The 23,857-nt window shown below is 52.0% G+C and overlaps 1 protein-coding gene and 1 long non-coding RNA gene across 2 annotated transcripts in view; one reads left to right on the top strand and one right to left on the bottom strand.

Annotated features, from left to right (window-relative positions):
• SPNS3 (sphingolipid transporter 3 (putative)) overlaps positions 1 to 13,519 on the bottom strand; it is a 56,325-nt gene extending 42,806 nt beyond the window's left edge. Inside the window, 5 exon segments of the mRNA XM_003131886.6 lie at positions 352 to 418; positions 1,126 to 1,277; positions 1,773 to 1,909; positions 8,478 to 8,543; positions 12,992 to 13,519. Coding sequence (XP_003131934.4) covers positions 352 to 418; positions 1,126 to 1,277; positions 1,773 to 1,909; positions 8,478 to 8,543; positions 12,992 to 13,196 — 627 coding nt within the window. The 5' untranslated portion in view covers positions 13,197 to 13,519.
• On the top strand, positions 434 to 2,814 carry LOC106505500. The gene is made up of 3 exons (XR_001299975.2): positions 434 to 1,302; positions 2,197 to 2,319; positions 2,562 to 2,814. It is a non-coding gene; the product is annotated as an uncharacterized LOC106505500 (long non-coding RNA).

Raw genomic sequence — 23,857 nt, 5'->3', positions numbered from 1 at the left:
CCTCCATCTGCCCCGGCCCTTGTGTCTTCCCATCCCTTGTCTCATTAATCCTCCAGATCCCATAAAGTAGCGCTTCGCGTCCCCCCCACTCCAAAGATAAGCAAAGCAAGGCCCACAAAGGGAGGGACTTGCATGGGGTCAACAGCTAGCAAACTGAGCAGCTGGGATTTGAACCCAGGGGCACAACCTCCAGAGGGCACATTCCACACGAGGCCCTAAATGTCTAAAGCTGCCGATGTCTGAACACCCCACCCCCGGCGCCAGGTACCGTGCCAAGGGGCTAAGGCCACCGGAGGCTGGAAAGTCCCTGGCGGCGCAGGGGGAAAGCAGAGAGAAGGAAGCTGGACTCACTCGGAGGGCCCAACGCCAGTTCCCGCTCAGCTCCGCCACGGCCGACCCCAGCACGTAGCCCAGACCACTGCGACAGAGGGGCAGGGAAAAACAGCCAGTGAGGAGAGGGAGGCAGGCCCGAGGCCCCGAGGCCAAGCCTGAGTCAGGGGTCCCCACCCCAGGAAGCCTGGTCCTGCAGCATGGCCTTTTCACTGGGAAAAGGGAGCCACATGAGGCCCAGATTCCACTGCCCTTAGTCAAGTCACCAGTGACCTCTGGCACCAAGGCCAGCCCAAGCGACCACTGTCTCCCCATACAAGGACCACCCACCCCAGCTCCCCGGCCCAAGTCAGGCAATTTCAGGAAACCTGCATCAGGGCCCAGGGGCCTGATTCTAAGTCCCACTGTGAACGACCCTGCTGTAGGGGGCATGGCTGGACCCTAACACACTTCCCCGCCTGGGCGCCCAGAGCTGGCCCCTCCCCGTGCAGCCTGCACCGCCCGCCTGGCTGCTCTTTCTCACCCCTCCCTGGAGTGTACTGGCCAGTAGGGAGCATCCTTATTCTGATCTCCAACCCCCACCGAAGCTTATCTGTTGGTGTCACTGGCCCCATTTCCACATAAAGGAACAGAGGCTCAGAGAGGTAAAGTGACCCAGTGAGGAAGGGGGAGAGTTGGGGTTCAAATCCCAGCCTTCCTGCTCCGACATCTCCTCCACCCGGCCCAGGCCGTGTTCTGACTCCTTTGGGCCTCAGTGTTACCACCCAGGGAAGTGGATCCAGGGTAAATACCAACCTTCCGACAGGGATAAAGAGGTAGAAAATGGCCAGCACGCAGGTCCGCTGGTCCCTGACGAAGAGGTCTCCCAGGACGGTGGGCGCAATGGTGGAGTAGCTGGCTGTGCCAATGCCTACCACTCCCCGGGACAGGAAGAAAAGCCAGGCGTGCTGGGCAAACGGGCACAAGACCACAGTAAGTTCCGGAAAACCCCCTCAGGGCAAGGGGTCCCAGGGATTTGTCAGAGGGACCCAGGGCATCAGGTGACACGTGTCCCAGGGGAGGAGGAGAGGATCAGGGCTCTAGGCACCGGAATCCTCCCAGTCCAGGTTCCCCATATCACACGGGCGCCCCCTGCTGGTGTCCAAGCCACCGCCCACCCCTTGCCCAGAAGAGGCATCATCTTTGCAAACCAGGCCAGTTCCTGCAGAAGTTACCCTCCACTCCAGGCCCAGCACAGTCGGGCGGAAATGAAGGGGCCGAAGAGGAAGGCCCCTGTTAAGAAAGTCCAACGGGCTCCTCTCAGCCTCAGAAGGCAAACCCCAAGCCAGCCTGGAGCCCTGAAGGGAGCAGAAGCAGCTGGGGCTCTGCTGGGGCTGGATCAGGCAAGAAGCAGGTGGGGGGGAGGGTCCCCTGGGGGCCTGGGCAGGAATGAGGGTACTTACGCTGGGGGAGATGAAGGAGCTGGAGAGGCCTGCTCCTGACCAGAGTATGATACCCACACTCAGCGTGACCTTGCGGCTGTGGCGGTCACCCAGGTAGCCAAACACAGGTGCAGACAGCAGCAGGCAGCCGATGAAGACTGGAGGAGACACACAAGGAGCACAATGCACACACACACACCCCCAACAAAGGCAGGGAAGTAGGGGAGATGGGCCAGTAGGTGAAAGGAACTGGTTCAGATACCACAAACTTGGCAGCTGGTGGAGGCCAGGAGGAGGAAAAGATAAGGTGAATCCCCCAACCCCCACCATTGCCCAGAGTCAGGGGGACTAAGAGGGAAGCCGCCAGGGGCGGGGCGCGCTAGGTCCCGGCTCAAATCTCACTTGCTCACTGTGCCTCTTTCATTACTAACGCTCCCTCTCTGAGCATCAGCCCAACAGTGGAAAAGCCAACAGCACCCTCCAAGGCTGTGTAAATATGAAGCAGAAGTGAACACAGGGCCAGTATGGAGCTGCCAGTGCCCCGTATTTACAAGAATTCCCGCCCCCTGTGAGTCTGATTTTGCTCTCGCGCTCCTCTTGGATGGAGGTGGGAGGGGTGGAAGGCAAGGGTGGGGGCGGGGCGGGGGCTGCCAGGGGCCTGCTTTGAGCAGATGAGCGCGGTTTAGGATGAGCAGAGTGATTACAAAGCAGCGGTCCCTGGAGGTCAAAGAGTTGGTTTGCCTAAGTAGGTAAAACATTCCCCTGCCGTGGCAGTTGTATTTATACCATTTTTTATACCATTTTTTAAAGTAAACGCTTATGAACTGGCGACTGGATTTAACGAATGCGTTTGCTATTCCGCGAAGACAAAGAAACTGCCACGTTTTTGCTGGACTGTATGTACCACGTGGATAGGTACCCTCACTGCTCCGGTTCCTCACAGAAAAACGCCTCCACCCTCCTCTGTGCGTCTGCAGCCTCCGAGAGCTGGCAGGTGGCGAGGGCAAAGTCTGACCCTGCGCCCCCACCCCGGTCCCACCCCCCAAGAGCCTTAGGCTTTGGAGAGCCCCGCCCAGCGTCTGCGTCTTCATTCACGGGCACAGAAGATTGACACTTCCTGAGCCCAATGACTGTTCAGGCGCTACCCGGCGCGGGTTCCAGCCCCGCCCACTTCGCTCTGACCCGCTCTAGTATTGGTTTGAGCCATATGCTGTTGCGGAAATTAAGCCAGTTTTGACCTACAAAAAAGGCAATTTAAAATGGTTTGACCTAATACACTGCAGAGAACGGTCTTTGGTGTCAACGCCATTTAAAAATTTAATAGCCACTGTCACAATAGGTTTCCGAAAAGGATGTATCAATTTACACTTGAATAGAAATGCATGTATGTATATATACCAGCACCCTTGCTGATACCGATAGGATCAATTAATTTTTGTTCATTTAATGGTTTAAAAACAAACGGCATCTCGCTGACATTTTAATTTGCATTGTTCTTTTTCCCAGTGAGGCTGAGTAGCAGTCCCTGTGTTCATATCCTCTGCCCATTTTTTTGTTAGGTTCTTTTGATAATTCCTCTTACTCCTTTATTTATTTATGTATGTATGTATATATTATTGAAGTATAGTTGACCCAATCCTTTATATTTGTTTTAAGGATTTAAAAGGCAAATACTGCAACTGAATATGTGGGCTCACATCCTGACCCCACCACTTCCTAGCTCTGTGAACCTAGGCAAATTCCTTAACTCTCCTCTTCCCTTTTTTTTTTTTCTTTTTCTTTTTAGGGCCGCATATAGAAGTTCCCATGCTAGGGGGGTGAATCAGAGCTGGAGCCGCGGGCCTAGGCCACAGCCACAGCAATGTGGGATCCAAGCCGCGTCTGCGACCTACACCACTTCTCACAGCAACTCTGGATCCCCAACCCACTGAACGAGGCCAGGGATCAAACCCACATCCTCATGGATCCTAGTTAGATTCGTTTCCGCTGCACCACACAGCAACTCCCCCTGTTCCCCTTTTATCAACTACACAGTAAGATAGTAATAGTACTTCCCTCATAAGGTTATTGGGAAGATTAAATAAAATAAAGCATGTAAAAGGCAATAACAGGTTTATGTAAATACCCAACAAATGTGATCTGTTATTACTGCTAATGGCACTTAGAGTTTCAGTCACCATCATGCTAAAGAATTTAACTTTGGTGTAATCACCTCTAGAGGGATCTTTTTGTGTCTTGTTAGTGCATATCTTCTTCACCTAAGGGTTATAAAATATTTCCCCAAGTCTTCCAACACTTTTATTAAAGTTGGGGCAAGGACCCTTTACAGGGTGTAAACACCTTACACCTGCTGATCTCCTGGGGGTGGAGAAGCTGGCCCTCAGGGGGAAGGCAAGCATGCCTCCACTCCCAGCATCTCCAGATTCAAATCATTTCTGTAACAAGGTGGGAGGAATTAAGAAGCACAGGGTTCAGAGAGGGACACTATAAACAGCTACCGGGGTTTGAATCCCAGCTCTGTCACTTACTAGCTGTGTGACCTTCAGCGAGCCCCAAAGCCTCTCTGTGCCTCAAGTTCACCATCCATAAAATGGGCATAATAATAATCCCTGCCGTATGGGATTGTTGTGAAGATTAAATGAGTCAACGTTATAAAGCACATAGAAGAGTTCCCATAGTGGTGCAGCAGAAACAAATCCAGCTGGGAACCATGAGGTTGTGGGTTTGATCCCTGGCCTCGCTCAGTGGGTTAAGGATCTGGAATTGCCATGAGCTGTGGTGTAGGTCACAGACTCGGCTCAGATCTGGTGTGGCTGTGGCTCTGGTGTAGGCCGGCAGCAACAGCTCCAATTAGACCCCTAGCCTGGGAATCTCCGTATGCCGTGGGCGTGGCCCTCAAAAGACAAAAGACAAAAAAAAAAAAAAGCACATACTATAGTGCTTGGCCCATGGTAAGGGCCACATCATTGTGCATTTTAAATGCTGTAAATCAATGGCCAACAAGCATGTGAAAAAATGCTCAACATCACTGATTATTAGAGAAATGCAAATCAAAACTACTATGAGGTACCACCTCACACTAGTCGGAATGGCCATCATCAATAAGTCCACAAATAACAAATGCTGGAGAGGGTGTGGAGAAAAGGGAACCCTCCTGCACTGTTGGTGGGAATGTAAATTTGTACAACCACTATGCAGAACAGTATGGAGGTACCTTAGAAAACCATGTATAGAACTACCATATGACCCAGCAATCCCACTCTTTGGCATATATCCAGACAAAACTTTCCTTGAAAAAGACACATGCACCTGCGTGTTCATTGCAGCACTATTCACAATAGCCAAGACATGGAAACAACCTAAATGTCTATCAACAGATGAATGGATTAAGAAGATGTGGTATATATACACAATGGAATACTACTCAGCCATGAAAAAGAACAAAATAATGCCATTTGCAGCACCATGGATGGAACTAGAGACTCTCATACTAAGTGAAGTAAGTCAGAAAGAGAAAGACAAATATCATATGATATCACACATCTGGAATTTAACATACAGTACAAATGAACCTTTCCACAGAAAAGAAAATCATGGACATGGAGAACAGACTTGTGATTGCCAAGGGGGAAGGGGAGGGATTGGGATGGACTGGGAATTTGGGGTTAATCGATGCAAACTCTTGCCTTTGAAATGGATAAGCCATGAGATCCTGCTGTATAATACTGGGAACCATCTCTAGTCGCTTATGATGGAGCATGATAATGTGAGAAAAAAGAATGTATACATATATGTGCAACTGGGTCAATATGCCGTACAGTAGAAAACTGACATTACACTGTAAGCCAGCTATAAGGGGAAAAAAATAAAAATCATTAACAGAAATAAATAAATGCTGTAAATTAATTAACTCCAGCAGCTTCTCTGTCCCATGGTGGGGGGAGGAGGGAAGGAGTGTCTGATCACTTCTTCCCCCCACCTTCCAACCCACTCTTTTTTTTTTTTTTTTTTTTGCTTTTTAGGGCCATACTCAGGGCATATGGAAGTTCCCAGGCTAGGGGTCCAATCGGAGCTGTAGCTGCTGGCCTACACCACAGCTCACAGCAACGCCAGATCCTTAACCCACTGAGAGAGGCCAGGGATTGAACCTGCAACCTCATGGTTCCTAGTTGGATTTTTTCCTGCTGCACCACAAGAGGCACTCCCCAACCCACTCTTAACGCTTGGCCAAGCCTTCTGAGTCATTGGGTCTCAGGGCCATTGCGCAGCAACCCAGAAAGGTGAAAAGACCCACCTGAGGTCACCAGGGACAAGCCCGGTCATCGGGCCTCCAAGTCCACTGTCCTTTCCGCACACATTTTTGGACCTGCTTCCGCAGAGATCATCAAATCTCAAACACACACACACATCCCACTACAGGCTCACAAGCCCATCCCCGCCATGGCCTCTCCTAGCGCCTGCGCCCCCTCTCCCTCTCCCACCCCTCCCCTGCCCCTTTCCCCACCTCCCTCTCCCCTTCCCACAAACTCCTCCCTCTCTGCAACTCATTTATGGGGGTGGGGGGGCTCGCAGTAATACTCCTGTCCACCAAGGTAAGAACCAGCGAAGGGAAATATTGACTCATATTCCATTATCTGCTTAATCTAGAAAGTTGTGGGAATTGAGCTGAAATAGTCTCCCTTTGGCTCCAGTATGACTGGAAGATGAGCACCAGATGCCAGCCTCCAGCCTCAGCCCCAAGAAAGGAAGGCAATTGGAAGAGACTGGGATCCAAGGCAGCGATCTAACGCTTTTGCTCCGCGCCTCAGTTTATAGGTCTGTGTCCCCCTTCACACTTTTTTTTTCTCGTCTTTTTAGGGCGGCACCCGTGGCATATGGAGGTTCCCAGGCTAGGGGGTCTCATCAGAGCTACAGCTGCTGGCCTACGCCAGAGCCACAGCAACACAGGATCCAAGCTGTGTCTGCGACCTACACCAGTTCATGGCAATGCCGGATCCTTAACCCACTGAGGGAGGCCAGGGATTGAACCTGCAATCTGATGGTTCCTAGTTAAATTCATTTCCACTGCGCCACAGCAGGGAACCCCCCTTCACACGTTTTCAGTTGATATTGAAAACGTTTTTATTGTAAGTTTACATAGTTGCAAAGGATGTGATTTCCAGCGGGACTGTATTTTTTAAACTATACAGCATCCAAACCCTTAAGGCTACCGGTGGAGCTCATTCAGTTTGTGGGAAAGGGCCACCGGAGAGACAAATGGGCAAAGCCAGTCTTCATTTGCCAAATCAATAGGACAAATCAGACTGGTTGTCTGCAGGAAAGATATTAAAATGTTAGCTTCATCTTTTTATTGAAATAAATGCGCTGACACCCTTCCCGGAGACAGCCATCTCACTCACTGGTGAATTCTCAATCATAGATGAATACACTGTCACGCACCAGTGGGACAGCTAGATAAGGCTTGGCACCTTGCCATCCCTGGGTCTGTGGCCTGGAGGAAATGTCCCCAGTAGGGTTTTTTTTTTTTTTTTTTTTTTTTTTTTTGTCTTTTCTAGGGCCGCTCCCACGGCATATGGAGGTTCCCAGGCTAGGGGTCGAATCAGAGCTGTAGCTGCCGGCCTAAGCCAGAGCCACAGCAACACGGGATCCAAGCCGCGTCTGCAACCCACACCACAGCTCACGGCAACGCCAGATCCTTAACCCACTGAGCAAGGCCAGGGATCGAACCTGCAACCTCCTGGTTCCTAGTCAGATTCGTTAACCACTGCGCCACGACAGGAACTCCCCTCAGTCGGTTTTTCCTGAAGCTCTCTCTGCCCTGCTCCCAGGGCCTCATCAGTAGAAGCCAAGCAGCCATGAGGGGTCCCTCTGCCTGTCTCCCTGGAGGATTTTACACCCCAGGACAGAGCACCAGAGGAAAACAGAATGGGAAGAGGTGACTTTTCCTGCTAAAAATGGTGGACAGGTAATTCCTAAAGGGGGGGGTGGGAAAGAAAAACCAGAGGCTTGTTCTTGGGCAGATCTATTTTAGAAAAGAAATATATGGGCTTGAGGCTCTGTCCATGGGATCTTCTCAGAACTGTAAAGGGGCACACCTGGGTGTCCTGTGTTGTGACAATGTGTGCACACGTGCATGTGTGGGTCACCATCCAGGCACCCACAGGGGAAAGAAGCTCCCGGTGACCCCCCACCTTCCCCACCTTGGCGTGGGCGGTGTGGCTGCTCCCCATTGCTGGGCAGAGGCACCAGTGGCCCAGATCCCATCGGAGTACGTGTCTTTGTCTGCCTGTCTGTCTGTCTGTCCGTCCTGGTGATTGGGTTGTTGAGGTAAGTGAGAGGAAAGCACACACCAGGATTTCTCAAGCCCGGCTAGTCTCCCCTGCAGGGCAGAGCTTAACCGACGTGAAGGAGGAGTGACCAGCTCCACAGCCAGCATCTGAAGGTTGGAAGCGTGCTTCAGCCCCATCTCCCTCCATTCTTTCCGCAGCACCTGCCCTCAAATCGTTAGAGGCTGTTCAGGCATCAGATCTCTGCCTACACTGCCTCCATCTCCCGCCGAGACGGTCCCTCCCGCCGGAACACCATGCATCCTCGGCACCCCCTCCCCTGTGCCAGGGGACTCAGTGGGGCTCAGCCTGGCCCCTGATTCCTGGAGCTGGGCCCAGAACCGGACCTGCTGAAAGACTCCACCCAACATGAGCCCAGGGCTGGGGACACCCTCCTTACCCATCTGAAGCAAACCAGCCTTGCTGTCGCTGATATGAAAAAACTTCTGTACGTCCAGCAGCACCCCTGTGGACAGACGGACAGTGCTCAGGAAATGGGAAGCTGCCTGCCTGGCCTCCAAAGGCAGCTGCCCCTGCCTTTGGGTCTAGCCCGCAGCTGAGCAGCACAGCACAGGCATGGACTGTTCTCATCCCCCCCACACACACATAGGCACACAACCGCACACACAGACACAGCAGCCAAAACTAAAAAAAAGAAGAAAAAAGGCACTCTGGCCAGTACATAACGAGGGCACATCAGACACACCCAGAAACACACATCCCAAAGGCACAGGTGCATACAAACATTCACACACAAGCGTGCACGCCCGAACATAAACACATGGTCATGCAGACACAGATGTGCAAATCCACCTGGTATGTACAAATGGGCACGCCTGAGACATACGCTCCCTACAACAGAGAGACCCATACACACACAGGAGCCTGCACCCAAACATGCACACACACATACACTGAGATGTACACATAAAGACACACCCACAGACACGCATGCATTTGCACACGTGCCGGGCTGTCATTCGCATCATAGTCAGAGTGACCGGCAGTCATTCTCTTAGACCACAGAGGAAATGAAAATCAACGGATTTGCAAAAAGGCAGCCCTGCTTCTATACAAACCCCAGATATTTGTAAACAGACATGTACATGTATGAGCTTATACATGCAAAGGCCTGTGTGTCCTGGCCTGCACACATGCACACCCAAACATGTTCTTCCAGAGGCATGAACACACAGACATGCCCATGGGAGGTTCAGAGACAGGTCCCACTTAGGCCCGACCTTGGCCCGCCTCCCTGAGGGCGGCAGGCTCTTGCTCGGCACCAGCAGTCTCTGAAGCCCCCCAAGGTCTTGCTAGACTGTGGATCCGCGCAGTGGACACTCAGCCTAATGCAGAAAGAAGAACAGACCCCTGGACATCAGACTCTACTCCCTGAAATCCCCTCAGCCCCTTGGTGGCTTTTCAGAGTTAGTCAGGGTCTGAGGCACCTGCGTATCTGAGCTGTGAAGCTCTGGCCCTGCTGTCACTTTTAATTATGAGATGGCTAAGGGCCAACACTCTCACTGTCCCCATTATACAGATGAAGAAACAGAGGCTCGGGAGTTCCCATTGTGGCTCAGCAGTAATGACCCCTGACTAGTATCCATGAGGATGCGGATTTGATCCCTGGCCTCACTCAGTGGGTTAAGGATCCAGTGTTGCCCTGAGCTATAGTGTAGGTCACAGACACAGCTCAGATCCCACGTTGCTGTGACTGTGGCATAGGCCGGCAGCTGCAGCTCCAATTGGACCCCTAGCCTGGAAACGACCTACACCACAGCTCAGGGCAATATCAGATCCTTAACCCACTGAGCGAGTCCAGGGATCGAACCCACATCCTCATGGACCCTAGTTGGGTTCGTTACCACTGAGCCACAATGGGAACTCCCAATATTCTTTTTAATTACACGAACTAGACATATTCACTGGCAAGAAAAAAATAGACAACACAGGTGTTCCCTGGTGGCTCAGTTGGTTAAGTATCAAGCATTGTCACTATTGTGGCTTGGGTTACTGCTGTTGTGCAGATTTGATCTCTGGCCCCAGAACTTCCATAGACCTTGGGTGTGGCCAAAACAAACACGCAAATAAAAAAATAGACAACACAAATATGCAAAGTAAATGGCCAAGCAAAAATTCTCTGTAATCGCACTCACTTGGGGAAATAGGACTCAGCCCCCTGTTTTGGTGGCTCCTGGGCTCCTCCCTGCCTTGTGCTGCTCTGGGGCTGAATGTGGGTCCAGCCTACCTTTCCACTGTCACTCTGGCCTCCCAGAGACCTGCTTAATGCAAGATAATTCTTTTTTTTTTTTTTTTTTGGTCCTTTTAGGGCCACACCCATGGCATATGGAGTTTCCCAGGCTATAGGTCGAATTGGAGCTGTGGCTGCCGACCTACACCTCAGCCACAGCAACGCCAGATCTGAGCCGAATCTGTGCCTACACCACAGCTCATGGCAACGCCAGATCCTTAACCCACTGAGCAAGGCCAGGGATCGAACCCACAACCTCACGGTTCCTAGTAAGATTAATTTCCACTGTGCCGCAATGGGAACACCAGCAAATTCTTTGTTGCATGAGAATCACCTGCCCCAACAGTCCCCAGGGCTCTCAGTGGAGTTTCACTTCCCCTCTCCCGCCACCCCCCACAAGCCAATAACCACTGCCTTGCTTCTCACACAGCTCAGAGGAAGTCCCATCACGGAAGGTGCCTCAGGCCACAGGACTCAGGGACTGATGGCCTAGCCGGGGCCTCATACAAAAGAAGGAACCCCACATAGAGGGTGAAAAAAATCCCACAGCCCTGACTGCCCATCTCCAGCCACCTTTTCCCCCAGCCCCTCCTCTTCATGCCCTCCACCCCGACTCCAGCTCAGGCCTCCTCAGCTTCAGGCTCATCCATCACGGTAGCCTCTCATCTGACCTCCCTGTCTCCCTGTGCCTCCATCGGGCCTCCAATCTGATTAGTCTCCCTACTTAAAAATTTAAGGCTCCCCACTGGCTCAGCAGAAAGCACAAGCCTGGCCCCCAAGAAGCCTATGAACTAGCCCCAAACACCCTTTTATTTTTTTATTTTTTTGTCTTTTGTAGGGCTGCACCCACGGCACATAGAGGTTCCCAGGCTAGGGGTCTAATCAGAGCTGTAGCTGCCAGCCTACACCAGAGCCACAGCAACGCAGGATTCAAGCCAGGTCTGTGACATACACCACAGCTCACGGCAACGCCAGATCCTCAACCCACTGAGCGAGGCCAGGGATCAAACCCGCAACCTCATGGTTCCTAGTCGGATTTGTTAACCACTGAGCCATGATGGGAACTCCCACAAACACCCTTTTAGAATAATTTCCAGCCTTCTCCCCATCTCTCCAGCCCTGATCAGGCCAGGCATTATCCCCATGTGCCTTGACTCATACCAACCCTCCCTCCAAAGCCCTTGCCTCACCCCATTCCCTGCCTTCGACACCCAGACAATAGGCCCCCTCCTCTGTGAATTCTGCCAGAACCCTCAGTTATCCGTCCTGGGCTGCCCAGCTGATGCTCACCCGACTCATTCCCAGATTAGAGCCACTGGGACTTGTGTTCTTTTTTTTTTCCTTTCTTTCTCTTTCTTTTTTTTTCGATTGCAGCTTGCAGCAGCTTAATGTGGGATCTCAGTTCCCAAACCAGGGATTGAACCCGGGCCACAGCAGTGAAAGCACCAAATCCCAACCACCAGACCACCAGGGACTCCCGTGGACCTGTGTTCTGTGTCCCCCCTGAGCTCCTCAAAGCCCGACACCGGCCGTGTCTGGTGCTGTCTGCAACCCCAAGTCCCATTCATTCCACAGCTCAGCTGCTGAATCCTCATCCCAGCCTCAGGGGGGCCCCCGGCTGCTGCAGGCACCTCCCATGAGCTCCCCAGGCCCGGCTCTGCCTCCTCCTCCAGCTGCATCTCTCCGCATCTCTCTGCCTTGCAGGAGTCCTGTTAAGGAGCTCGTCTGCCTGTCTGCCTGCCCGGTGAGATGGTCATTCCAAGCTCAGGAGTGACAAGGTCAACTTCCCCTCCCCTGGGTCCCCAGGGCCCACCAGAGGGGCCTGCCATTTAGTGCTCAGTCGATTTTTTTTCCCTAATCAGTCCATCTTGAATGAATCCATGATCAAGAGAGAAAAGAAGGTTGGGAGTTCCTCTCATGGCTCAGTGGTTAATGAACCCGACTAGTATCCGAGAGGATGTGGGTTCAATCCCTGGCCTCGCTCAGTGGGTTAAGGATCCAGTGTTGCCATAAGCTGTGGTGTAGGTTGCAGACTCAGCTCGGATCTGGCATTGCTGTGGCTGTGGTGTAGGCTGGCAGTTATAGCTCCGACTCCATCCCTAGCCTGGGAACCTCCACATGCCCAGGTGCGGCCCTAAAAAAACAAGGAAAAAAAAAAAAAGAGAGAGAGAGAAAAGGTTGAATCTTGAATGAATGAGTCGTTGAGTGAGTGTCATGAGGACAGCGGACTGAGCTCTGGGGACTTCAGGAAGGAAGGCAGAATGTGCAAGGCTTGCACGCAGCCTGCTGCCCCAGAAACACCCAGCCCCGCTAGTTCTTGCTCGCAAGCAGGGCCAGACCTCCCTGTCTTCCTCAACCTCACCCCGCTGTCCCAGAACCGCCAGACCTTTGCCTGAAGCTCAGTCCTCCCCGCTGTCCTCACCCACCTACCGCCCCCGTGCTGCCACACCTGTGTGCACCCTCTTAGTTGGAGGCTGGATTGGGAACTCAGCTGACCCTCCCCCCATTCAGGCAGGGCTGAAACCACCCCTGGGGGAAGAACAGCAGGAATATGCTCCCCAAGAAGAAGGTTTGCTGGACAGAAGGACTCTGTACATACAGAGCACCTGCTGGTGGCTGGGCGGCCAGTGGGGAGGTGGGGGGCAAATGGGCAGGTGCCTCACCTGCGATGATGAACCAGTTCATATAGTTCAGGAGGTTGATGTAGCAGAGCACGGCGGCCGCCAAATAAGCTCTCCAGCGGGGCAGGCTCCAGGGGGCAGGCGAGGATGGAGGGGAGTACTCACCGGAGCCCCTGACCCCCAAGTGCCAGCCCTGCCCCAGGGACCGGCCCTGAGGCCCCTCCGGCCCAGGCTTCTCGCTCTCCATGCCCGCAGCCTCGCCAGCCTGCAGCTCCTGCCCCGGGACGGGTGCTGGGCAGGATGCATCAGCTCTGCACCGAGTCACTTCCTGTGGGCTCCCAGCCACCCAACCTCAAAGCAGCTACCCCGACCGCTGGGTATGTTATCGCAGGTCCTGCTGAGCCCACCACAGCCTTGCCAGTGGGATTTCACCATCCCTAGCCTCTGTGGCCTGCCAGCGGCAAGAGAGTGCCTGGTGCCACCACCCAGGGTAACTGGTCGTTGGATAATTAACCCACAGAGCCACAGCAGGAACTCTGGAGGGAGATTTTTGATGAGGGCAGTCTATTGGCGTGCTCTTTCGTGTGTGTGTGTGTGTGTGTGTGTGTGTGTGTGTCTTTTTGCCTTCTCTAGAGCCACTCCTGTGGCATGTGGAGGTTCCCAGGCTAGGGGTCTAATCAGAGCAATAGCCGCCGGCCTACACTAGAGCCACAGCAACGAGGGATCTGAGCTGCATCTGCGACCCACACCACAGCTCACGGCAACGCCGGATCCTTAACCCTGAGCAAGGCTGGGGATCGAACCTGCAACCTCATGGTTCCTAGTCGGATTTGTTAACCACTGCGCCGTGACGGGAACTCCGATTTTTTTATTTTTTATTTTTTGTCTTATTGGCATGCTCTTGAAGTGTCTCTTCACAGGTTGTTTATTTGTAGCAGGTGGGGGAAGGGTAACAATATAGGAGAGGTATCAGGCAACACCTTGACCAAAGGATTAAAATAGCATCACCAGGGAGTTCCCTTATGATGCGTCAAGTTAGGGACCTAGGATCTGCAGTGGCCTGTTCACAGCTGTGACGCAGGTTCAGTCCCTGGTCCGGGAACTTCCACGTGCCCTGGGCGCATGTGGAATGAATTAAATAGCATCGGTGACGAGGGGCAGTGGACACTCACTGTGCGCGCCTCGTAAGGCCCTGAGAAAGCCACGATGTCATCTGAACAGGATTCCCACCAGGATGCAGGGCCCCCGTCTAAACATGAGGAAACATCAGACAAACCCAAATGGAGGGATTTTTTTTTTTTTCTCATTAGGGTCGCACCTGCGGCATATGGAAGTTCCCGGGCTAGGGGTCAAATGGGAGCCGCCAGCCTACTCCATAGCCACAGCAACACAGGATCCTTAACCCACTGAGTCATGCCAAGTATCGAACCCGAATCCTCATGAATACTAGTCAGGTTTGTAACCCTTTGAGCCACGACGGGAATTCCCAGGGATGCTATTTTTCGTGTGTATGTGCTTTTTAGGGCAGCACCCAGGGCATATGGAAGTTCCCAGGTGGGGGTCGAATCGGAGCTACAGCTACCAGCCTACGCCACAACCACAGCAACACCAGATCTGAGCCACATCTGCGACTTACACCATAGCTCACGGCAATGTCGGATCCTTAGCCTACTAAGTTAGGCCAGGGATGGAACCCACAACCTCATGGTTCCTAGTTGGGTTCTTTGGCCACCGAGCCATGACGGGAACTTCTTAACTATAATTTTAAAAAATTGTTTAAAAACAAGTGTTCCCATTATAGCGCAGCAGAAATGAATCCGATTAGGAACCATGAGGTTGCACGTTCGATCCCTGGCCTCTCTCAGTGGGTTAAGAATTCAGCGTTGCCATGAACTGTGGTGTAGGTCGAAGACACGGCTTGGATCTGATATTGCTGTGGCTGTGGTGTAGGCTGGCAGCTGTAGCTCCAATCGGACCCCTAGCCTGGGAACCTCCATATGCCACAGGTGTGGCCCTAAAAAGAAAAAAAAAATTGTTTAAAAACAAGTATTAATGAGGATATAGAGAAAATGGAACCCTCATTCATTGTTGGTAGAAACATAAGACAGTTCAGTCACTGTGGAAATCCATACAGTGGTTCCTCCAAAAGAGAAGCATAGGAGTCCCCGTTGTGGCGCAGCAGTAGCAAATCCAAGTAGGAACCATGAGGTTGCGGGTTCCATCCCTGGCCTCACTCAGTGGGTTAAGGATCCGGCGTGGCCGTGAGCTGTGGTGTAAGTTGCAGACGTGGCTCAGATCTGGTGTTGCCGTGGCTGTGGCATAGGCCGGCGGCTACAGCTCCGATTAGACCCCTAGCCTGGGAACCTCCACATGCCGTGGGTGCGGCCCTAAAAGGACAAAAAGACAAAAAAAAAAGAGAAGCATAGAGTTGCCACACGACCCAGCAGTTCTCCTCCTAAGCATATGCCCCCCAAAACTGAAAACAGGGCCCCAAAGAAGTACTTGTCCGTGAGGGTTCAGAGCAGCACTGTTCACCATGGCCAAAAGGTGGAAGCAACTTCAACGTCCATCAACTGATAAATCAGTGAGCCAAACGCCATGTATACAGGCAACAGAGTGTTAATCAGCCACAGAAAGGAATGAGGTCTGACCCAGGTACAACGTGGCGGAACCTCAAAAACACACTGAGATGGGTTAAGGATCCAGCATTGCCATAAGCTGTGGTGTAGGTCGCAGATGCGGCTCAGATCCCACGTTGCTATGGCTGTGGTCTAGGCTAACAGCTACAGCTCTGGTTCAGCCCCTAGCCTGGGAACTTCCACATGCCTCGGGTGCGGCCCTAAAAAGACAAAAACAAAACAAAACACTGAGAGAAGCCAGACACCAAAGGTCACACATTGTGTGATTCTATTTATGTGAATTATTCCAAATAGTTAAGTCCATAGAAATACAGAGTAGATTAGTTTTTGCCAGAGGCTGAGAGGAAGAGGCAATATTTCATGGAGAGAGGGTCTCCCTGGTTTGGGGTGATGAAAATGTTTTGAGGACTTGATGGAGGTGGGGGCTGCACAGTATTGTGAATGTACCAAATACCACTGAATGTTTAACATTTTGGAGCTCCCTGGTGGTCTAGCAGGTTAAGGGATCTGGCATTGTCACTGCTGTGGCTCAGGTCACTGTTGGAGTGTGGATCCAATTTCTTGCCCAGGAATTTCTGCGGGCCTCAGGGTACAGCCAAAGATAATAAAAACGTTTAGGTGTTCCCGTCGTGGCGCAGCAGAAACGAATCCGACTAGGAACCATGAGGTTGCAGGTTTGATCCCTGGCCTCGCTCAGTGGGTTAAGGATCTGGTGTTGCCACAAGCTGTGCTGTAGGTCACAGATGTGGCTGGGATCCAGCATTGCTGTGGCTGTGGTGTAGGCCGGCAGCTGCAGTTCTGATTTGATCCCTAGCCTGAGAACCTCCATATGCCACAGGTGTGGCCCTAAAAAGAAAAAAAAAAAAAGGGGAATAATAGTACATACCTGGGGGTTCCCCGAGAGCCTAGAAGATTAAGGATCCAGGGTTGTTACTACCATGGCACGGGTTCAATCCCTGGCCTGGGGAACTTCCACATGCCACAGATGTGGCCAAAAATTAAAAATAGTACATACCTCATAGGGTTGTTGTGGCTTCATTGAGTTTGAAAAGTGTTTAGAGCTTTGGTGTGGAGGAAGCGCTGTGTCAGTGCTTGTTAGGTAGAATAGGGTTTTCCCCGGAACCCAGAGATGAGGCTTTAGTCTCAGCACTGCCCTCGGGGCCGAGAAGCGACAAGTGAGCCACATCCTCGAGCACAGACAAGTGCGAACCTAGGCATACAAGCACACACCGGCTCACACATGCACCCACACTCATGCAAACGACACAAGAGCATCGCAGCTAGTAAACCCCAGGACAGAGCTGTCCCCATCCAGAGGCTGCTGTCCCAGCCCCCGAGATGCCAGCCCAGGCAGCCACCCTGCCTTGGTTTTCAGAGACAGGGAGCAGCTCAAGGAGTCAGAACCAGGAAGTTGGGTATTGTCCAGGAGCCAAGCAACAGGATACGACCGATTGCCCCAGACTGCTCGGCTTCCAAAGGTGGGCTTCCACCAAGGATCCAGGATTTGAGCCCCAGAGGGGTTCCAGACAGAGGCTTTGCCCCAGAGGCATTTTAGGAACAAAGCAGCTTGTAACATCCCAGAAGCAGGAAGCCAGCAGGGGTCAACACAAAGTCATAGATGTGACCTGAGTTCTCCCTGTGGCTCAACAGGATCCACGCTGGGACTCAGGTTCCATCCTCGGTCTGACACAGTGGATTAAGGATCCAGCATGGCTGCAGCTGTGGCTTAGGTCAACGGCAGCTCAGTTCCAATCCCTGGCCTGGGAACTCCATATCCCATGGAGTGGACAAAAAAGAAAAAAAAAAGTCATGGATGACCACGACCAGGTAGGAAGTCTGGGTTCTAAAACCTGGAGGGGCAGACTTACACTCATCAGACATGGCTGGTCATGGTGGTGGAAGGGTTCGAGGGCTCTAGAAGTTCCACCCAGCTTCACAGTTTGCGTGCACGTCTCTCACTTGAAGGGTTGGGAAGTAGGCTTCAGGGTTAGTTAACTCGAAGACTCCAGTGTTTTCCACCGTTCCTGTCTGAACTCTTTACAGTGTTGGCCTTTGAGCATTTATCTATTGCTGTGTAATGAAGTCCCCTCAAAACACGCAGCCTTGGAGTTCCCGTCGTGGCGCAGTGGTTAACGAATCCGACTAGGAACCATGAGGTTGCGGGTTCGGTCCCTGCCCTTGCTCAGTGGGTTAACGATCCGGCATTGCCATGAGCTGTGGTGTAGGTCACAGACGTGGCTCAGATCCCGCGTTGCTGTGGCTCTGGCGTAGGCTGGCGGCTACAGCTCCGATTCGACCCCTAGCCTGGGAACCTCCATATGCTGCGGGAGCGGCCCAAGAAATGGCAAAAAGACAAAAAAAACCAAAAAACAAAAAACAGGCAGCCTTGAGCAACAATAGTGTTTCTGGGTTTTTTTGTTTGTTTGTTTTTTTGGCTTTTTAGGGCTGCATCCGCGGCATATGGAAGTTCCCAGGCTAGGGGTCGAACTGGAGCTGCAGCTGCTGGCTGCACCACAGCCACAGCAACATGGGATCAGAGCTGGGTCTGTGGCCTACACCACAGCTCATGGTAATACCCGATCCTTAACCCACTGAGCTTGGCCAGGGATCAAACCTGTGTCCTCGGGGATGCTAGTCGGGCTCATTACCGCTGAGCCATGACAGGAACATCCAACCATTCCTCGGGGTTTCAGTGGGTCAGGAATCGGGGAGCAGCTCACAAGGCGTTCCGGCTCAGTCTCACAGTGGGTGCAGTGAGGTGTCAGCTGGGGCTGTGCTCATCTCTGAAGGCTTGACTGGACCTGGAGGGTCCATTTCCCAGGTGGCTCACCCACATGGCTGGCAAGCTGGTGCTGGCTGTGGGTGCCTCCCTGCCACATGGCCCACATGTCCTCACAGTAAGATACATGACCTTGAGTGTCCTTACAGTGTAGACGATGACATTCACAACTCCAATTCCTTTCCCAGTCTCGCCTTCTAGGTCTGTATCTGCCGTATCTTACTTAGCCACACAAGCCAGCCCTGAGTCACCCTGGGAGAGGACTACACAAGGTATGAATAACAAGAGGCAAAGCGACCTGAGAGCCTCCTGGAGGCTGCCTACCTCAGCCTTCATGTGGAGGCTGGCCTCCTCACGTCTAAGAAGGATGGAGATTTCTCCAGAAACATCTTCATGTGGAGTTCCCTGGTAGCTCAGCGGGTTAAGGGTCTGGCATTGTCACTGCTGTGGCTCTGGTTGCTGCTGTGGCCTGGGTGTGGCTTCAATTCCTGGCCTGGGAACCTCCTCGGGCCATTGGCACAGCCCAAAAAATATAGATACACGTTCATGTGTTTAGTCTTCCCCAGAAATGCTCCAGCCAGCATTTCTTCAGGGACACGCCAGCCAGGTTTGAGCAGCCTGTCCATGAAGGTGCAGGAGAAGCTGGAAAGGTGGGTGCCATGGAGGCCACCTCTGTCGGTGGAGAAAAGGAAGGAAGGTAGCGGTTGGGTGAGCAAACAACGGCCCTCACCAGTGCTAACCACCTCGGTGCCCTGCACGAGGGAGCGGGCAACCACACTCCCAGGAAAGGGGTGGCATGTGACCCCTGATGTTTGGACGGTTTAAACAAGCCCCTGGTGTGGATTCCTGAGGAGAAAAATAAAGCTGTCCTCATCCGACGTTCCTGAAACGAGCGGGCATCCTGGCCAGTGGCATGTGTACCAGAAATACACCTGCTGAACGCTGAAGCCACCAGCTTGGGATCTCAAGCCTGGAGAGCCCCTAGCTGAGTTTAGCCCATTTTCAAAAAAGACACAACAGGGATTATTTCCCTTGCGCACAGCGGGTTAAGGATACAGCATTGTCACTGCAAAGGCTTGGGTCATTGCCATGGCTCAGGTTCAATCCCTGGCCTGGGGAACTTCCACATGCCATTGGCATGGCTGTCTCCCAGAAAAGACACAACAGCAGGGAGTTCCCTGGTGGCCTAGGGGTTAGGATTCAGCACTTCCACTATAGCATCCCCTGGTCTAGGAACTGAGATCCCACATCAAGCCAGCTGCATGCTGCCTCCAAAAGAAAAAGAAAAGAAAAGAAAAAAGACACAACAGCATTATTCCCATCATTCACTATCAAGTTCAGTGGACAGGTTGGGACTGGGCTCCAACAGCGACACCATGTGGTCATAAGAAGTAACCAGTCATGAACTATTCAGGGCACAGCATTAAGCCTCCAAAGCTCAGCGTGATCCAAGGTGGTCTCAAGGTCCCAGATTTCTTGCTAATAAGACACATACAGTTCTAATTGTGGCTCAGCAAGTTAAGAACCTGACATAGTGTCCGTGAGGATGCAGGTTCAATCCCTGGCCTCGCTCAGTGCGTTAAGGGTCCGGCATTGCCGTGAGCCGTGGTGTAGGTCACAGACACCAGCTCGGATCTGGCATTGCTGTGGCTGCGGTGTAGGGTGGCAGCTGTAGCTCCCCTAGCCTGGGAACTTCCATATGCCTTGGGTGCAGCCCTAAAAAGCAAAAATAAATGAAAACAAAAAAGTAGTGGCATGTATAGTTTTTATAATCACACCAAAAAATAATACTATAAAACACAACAAATGCGACCGTGTGCTAGACATGCAGCTGTGGGATCAAAGCTGCCTGGGCCACATGGGTGTAACTACATCAGAAAGTCCAGGACTCTGTTCCTGCAGAGGCCCACTCCCCCTCTTCACCTGGGCCCTCCTGATTTGGTAGCTGTTTGTCTGGGGTTTTTTGGGTTTGGGGGTTTTTTTTGCTTTTTATAGCCATACTGTCGGCATATGGAGGTTCCCAGGCTAGGGGTCTAATCGGAGCTACCGCTGCTGGCCTACACCACAGCCATAGCAAGGCCAGATCCAAGCTGAGTCTGCAACCTACACCAAAGCTCATGCGGCACCAGATCCTTTAACCCATTGAGCAAGGCCAGGGATCTAACCTGTGTCCTCATGGATACTGGTCAGATTCATTTCCACTGAGCCACGACGGGACTCCTCCCCGAGTTTTTTTGTTTTTGTTTTGTCTTTTTGCCATTTCTTGGGCCGCTCCCATAGCATATGGAGGTTCCCAGGCTAGGGGTCGAATCGGAGCTGTAGCTGCCGGCCTACGCCACAGCCACAGCAACGCAGGATCCGAGCTGCGTCTGTGACCTACACCACAGCTCACGGCAACGCCGGATCCTTAACACACTGAGCAAGGCCAGGGATTGAACCTGCAACCTCATGGTTCCTAGTCGGATTTGTTAACAACTGAGCCACGACAGGAATCCCTCCCTGAGCTTTTGATATCTAACCATTGGTCTCATGATCAGATCTGCTGTTTCCAACCTCCACTCAGGGGTCACCTCCTCCAGGAAGTCTGTAGGCTTGGCTATCTTTATCAGAAAACATACTGCTAATTAGTGGGATTTTCTTACCAGTGGGTCAGGGAGCTCCTCAAAGGAAAGGCACCTTTCCTGCCTCCTCCAGAGTCTGGTCCAGGCTTTAACCAGACCAAGAAGACAGAACAGGTGTTCTGAATGAGTAAAGAAATGTGCTTCTCAGGCCACCAGCTGCAGCAACTTGAGAGTAATCATTTTCAGCAAAGGTATTTCTGTCACTCTAGCCTTTACCAGCAAATAGCTAGAGCTCTGTCCACCCTCCCCCACCCTTTTAGCCATGCCCATAGCATGAGGACTGTGAAAATTCCTGGGCCAGGGATGGAACCCTCGCCCCAGCATTGACCCAAGCTGCTGCAGTGATGCCTGATCCTTAACCTGCTGGGTAATAGGAGAACTCCCTCTACCCCCTTTTGAAAAGATGACCCTACCTCTTTGGGGATCCTGCAGAGGGAGTCCTGCTTGTTTATGGAATGTTCTCTGCACACAAAAGTGCTTCTCTGTGGGACTTCTGACCCCTTTCAGGAACCCAAGGAAGCCATCCCCATAGTTGTGTTCACATTTCCTTCCCCCTTCGGTGGGGACCAGGGTCTGAGAAGCAGAACATAGCCTAAGTGATGGGCTGGAGGTTTGCTCCCACCAAGCTGACTCTCTCATTATCGTTACTTTTTTTTTTTATAGGGCCACAAGTGCGGCATATGGAAGTTCCCAGGCTAGGGATCGAATTGGAGCTGCAGCTGCCAGCCTACACCAGAGCCACAACCACATGGGACCTGAGCCGCATCTGCGACCTACACCACAGTTTGCGGCAATGCCAGATCTTTAACCCACTAAGCGAGGCCAGGGATCGAACCCACATCTTCACGGATACTGGTTAGATGTGTTACTGCTGAGCCACAGCGCAGCTTGGATCCTGCGTAGCTGTGGCTGTGGGGCAGGCAGAGAGCTGTTGCTCAGATTCCAACTCCTCTCTCTCGTTCTTTAGGGGCAATTATTTTCTAGGGGACGACCTAGACCCTCATGCAAATAGACAACACCTGTCTTCTCATGTATTCAAGCATAACTGAAACTGAGAGGGGGACAGAGCCGAAACGCATGCTTGAGTCATGGCTCCCAATAAAAGAATTTGGAGTCCCGGCAACTTGTGTCTCAGGTTCCAGTTCCAGCTCTGCCTCCAGGTGTCCCATGTCCAGCAGTTCCACCAAGGAGAAGAAGGAGTCCCTGGCTCCTGGTTCCTTTGAGATGACCCCACCACCAAGCCACCAGAGAGAGGCTGCCCAGAGGGAAGAAACCGGGGAAGGTCTTGCCCACAATCCCTTTGAAGCTAAGGTGGAAAGAGAGGAGCCTGTGGCCCCATACCAGACAGCTTGAACTAATTATCTATTGCTGGGAGTTCCCGTTGTGGCACAGCGAAAACGATTCCGACTAGTATCCATGAGGAAGTGTTTAATCCCTGGCTTGCTCAGTGGGTTGGGGATCTGGCATTGCTGTGAGCTGCAGTGTAGGATGCAGATGCGACTTGGATCCTGCGTTGCTGGGGCTGTGGTGCAGGCGGGGAGCTGTAGCTCTGATTCAACCCCTAGCCTGGGAACCTCCATATGCTGCGGGAGCGGCCCTAGAAAAGGCAAAAAGACAAATAATAATAATAATAATAATAATTTTTTGGAGTTCCCATTGTGGCTCAGAGGCTTAAGAACCCAATTAGTATCCATGAGGATGCTGGTTCAACCCCTGGCCTTGCTCAGTGGGTTAAGGATCCAGCATTGCCATGAGCTGTGCTATAGGCTGGAGATGCAGCTCAGATCTAGCATTGCCGTGGCTGTGGTGTAGGCCAGCAGCTGCAGCTCTGATTCAACCCCTAGTCCGGGAACTTCCATATGCCATGGGTGCAGCCCTAAAAAGACAAAAATAATAATCATAATTTTTTTATAGCCTCTTCTGAGGCACATGGAAGTTCCTGGGCCAGCTGCAGCAATGCCAGATCCTTTAACCCACTGTGTTGGGCCAGGGACCAAACCTACTCCTTCACAGCAACCCAAGCTGCTACAGTCAGACTCTTTTTTTTTTTTTTTTTTTTTTTTTTTGTCTTTTTGCCTTTTCTGGAGCCACTCCCATGGCATATGGAAGTTCCCAGGCTAGGGGTCCAATCGGAACTATAGCCACCAGCCTACACCAGAGCCACAGCAACTCAGGATCTGAGCTTCGTCTGTGACCTACACCACAGCTCACGGCAACGCTGGATCCTTAACCCACTGAGCGAGGCCAGGGATCGAACCTGCAACCTCATGGTTCCTAGCCAGACTCAGTAATCACTGCGCCACAACAGGAACTCCTACAGTCAGACTCTTAACCCACTGTGCCAAAGATGAATGCTACCCTTTTCTGATTAAAACCAAACTAAGAATAGAATGGAACTTGCTCATTCTGAAAAAGGGCGCCTAGAAAAATCCACAACTAATAGCATATTTAATAGTAAAAGACTGGATTTTTTCTTAAGGATAGAGCTACTATCTGATCTAGCAATTCCACTTCTGGGCATATATCCAAGCAAAACCATAAATTCAAAAAAAAGGCGTTCCCATCATGGCACAGTGGAAACGAATCCGACTGGAAACCATGAGGTAGTGGGTTCAATCCCTGGCCTCGCTCAGTGGGTTAATGATCCGGCGTTGCCATGAGCTGTGGTGTAGTTCACAGACACGGCTCGGATCTGGCGTGGCTGTGGCTGTGGTTAGGCCGGCGGCTACATCTCCAATTCAACCCCTAGCCTGGAAACTTCCATATGCCACGAGTGTGGCCCTAAAAAAGACCAAAAAACAAAAAAAAAGAAAGAAGAAAGAAAAAGATACAAGAGTTCCCAGTGGCTCAACAGTAACAAACCTGACTA

This window comes from Sus scrofa, chromosome 12, assembly GCF_000003025.6.
Source record: "Sus scrofa isolate TJ Tabasco breed Duroc chromosome 12, Sscrofa11.1, whole genome shotgun sequence".
NCBI classification, from domain to species: Eukaryota; Metazoa; Chordata; class Mammalia; order Artiodactyla; family Suidae; genus Sus; species Sus scrofa.
This window is presented reverse-complemented; position numbering and strand designations above follow the sequence as displayed.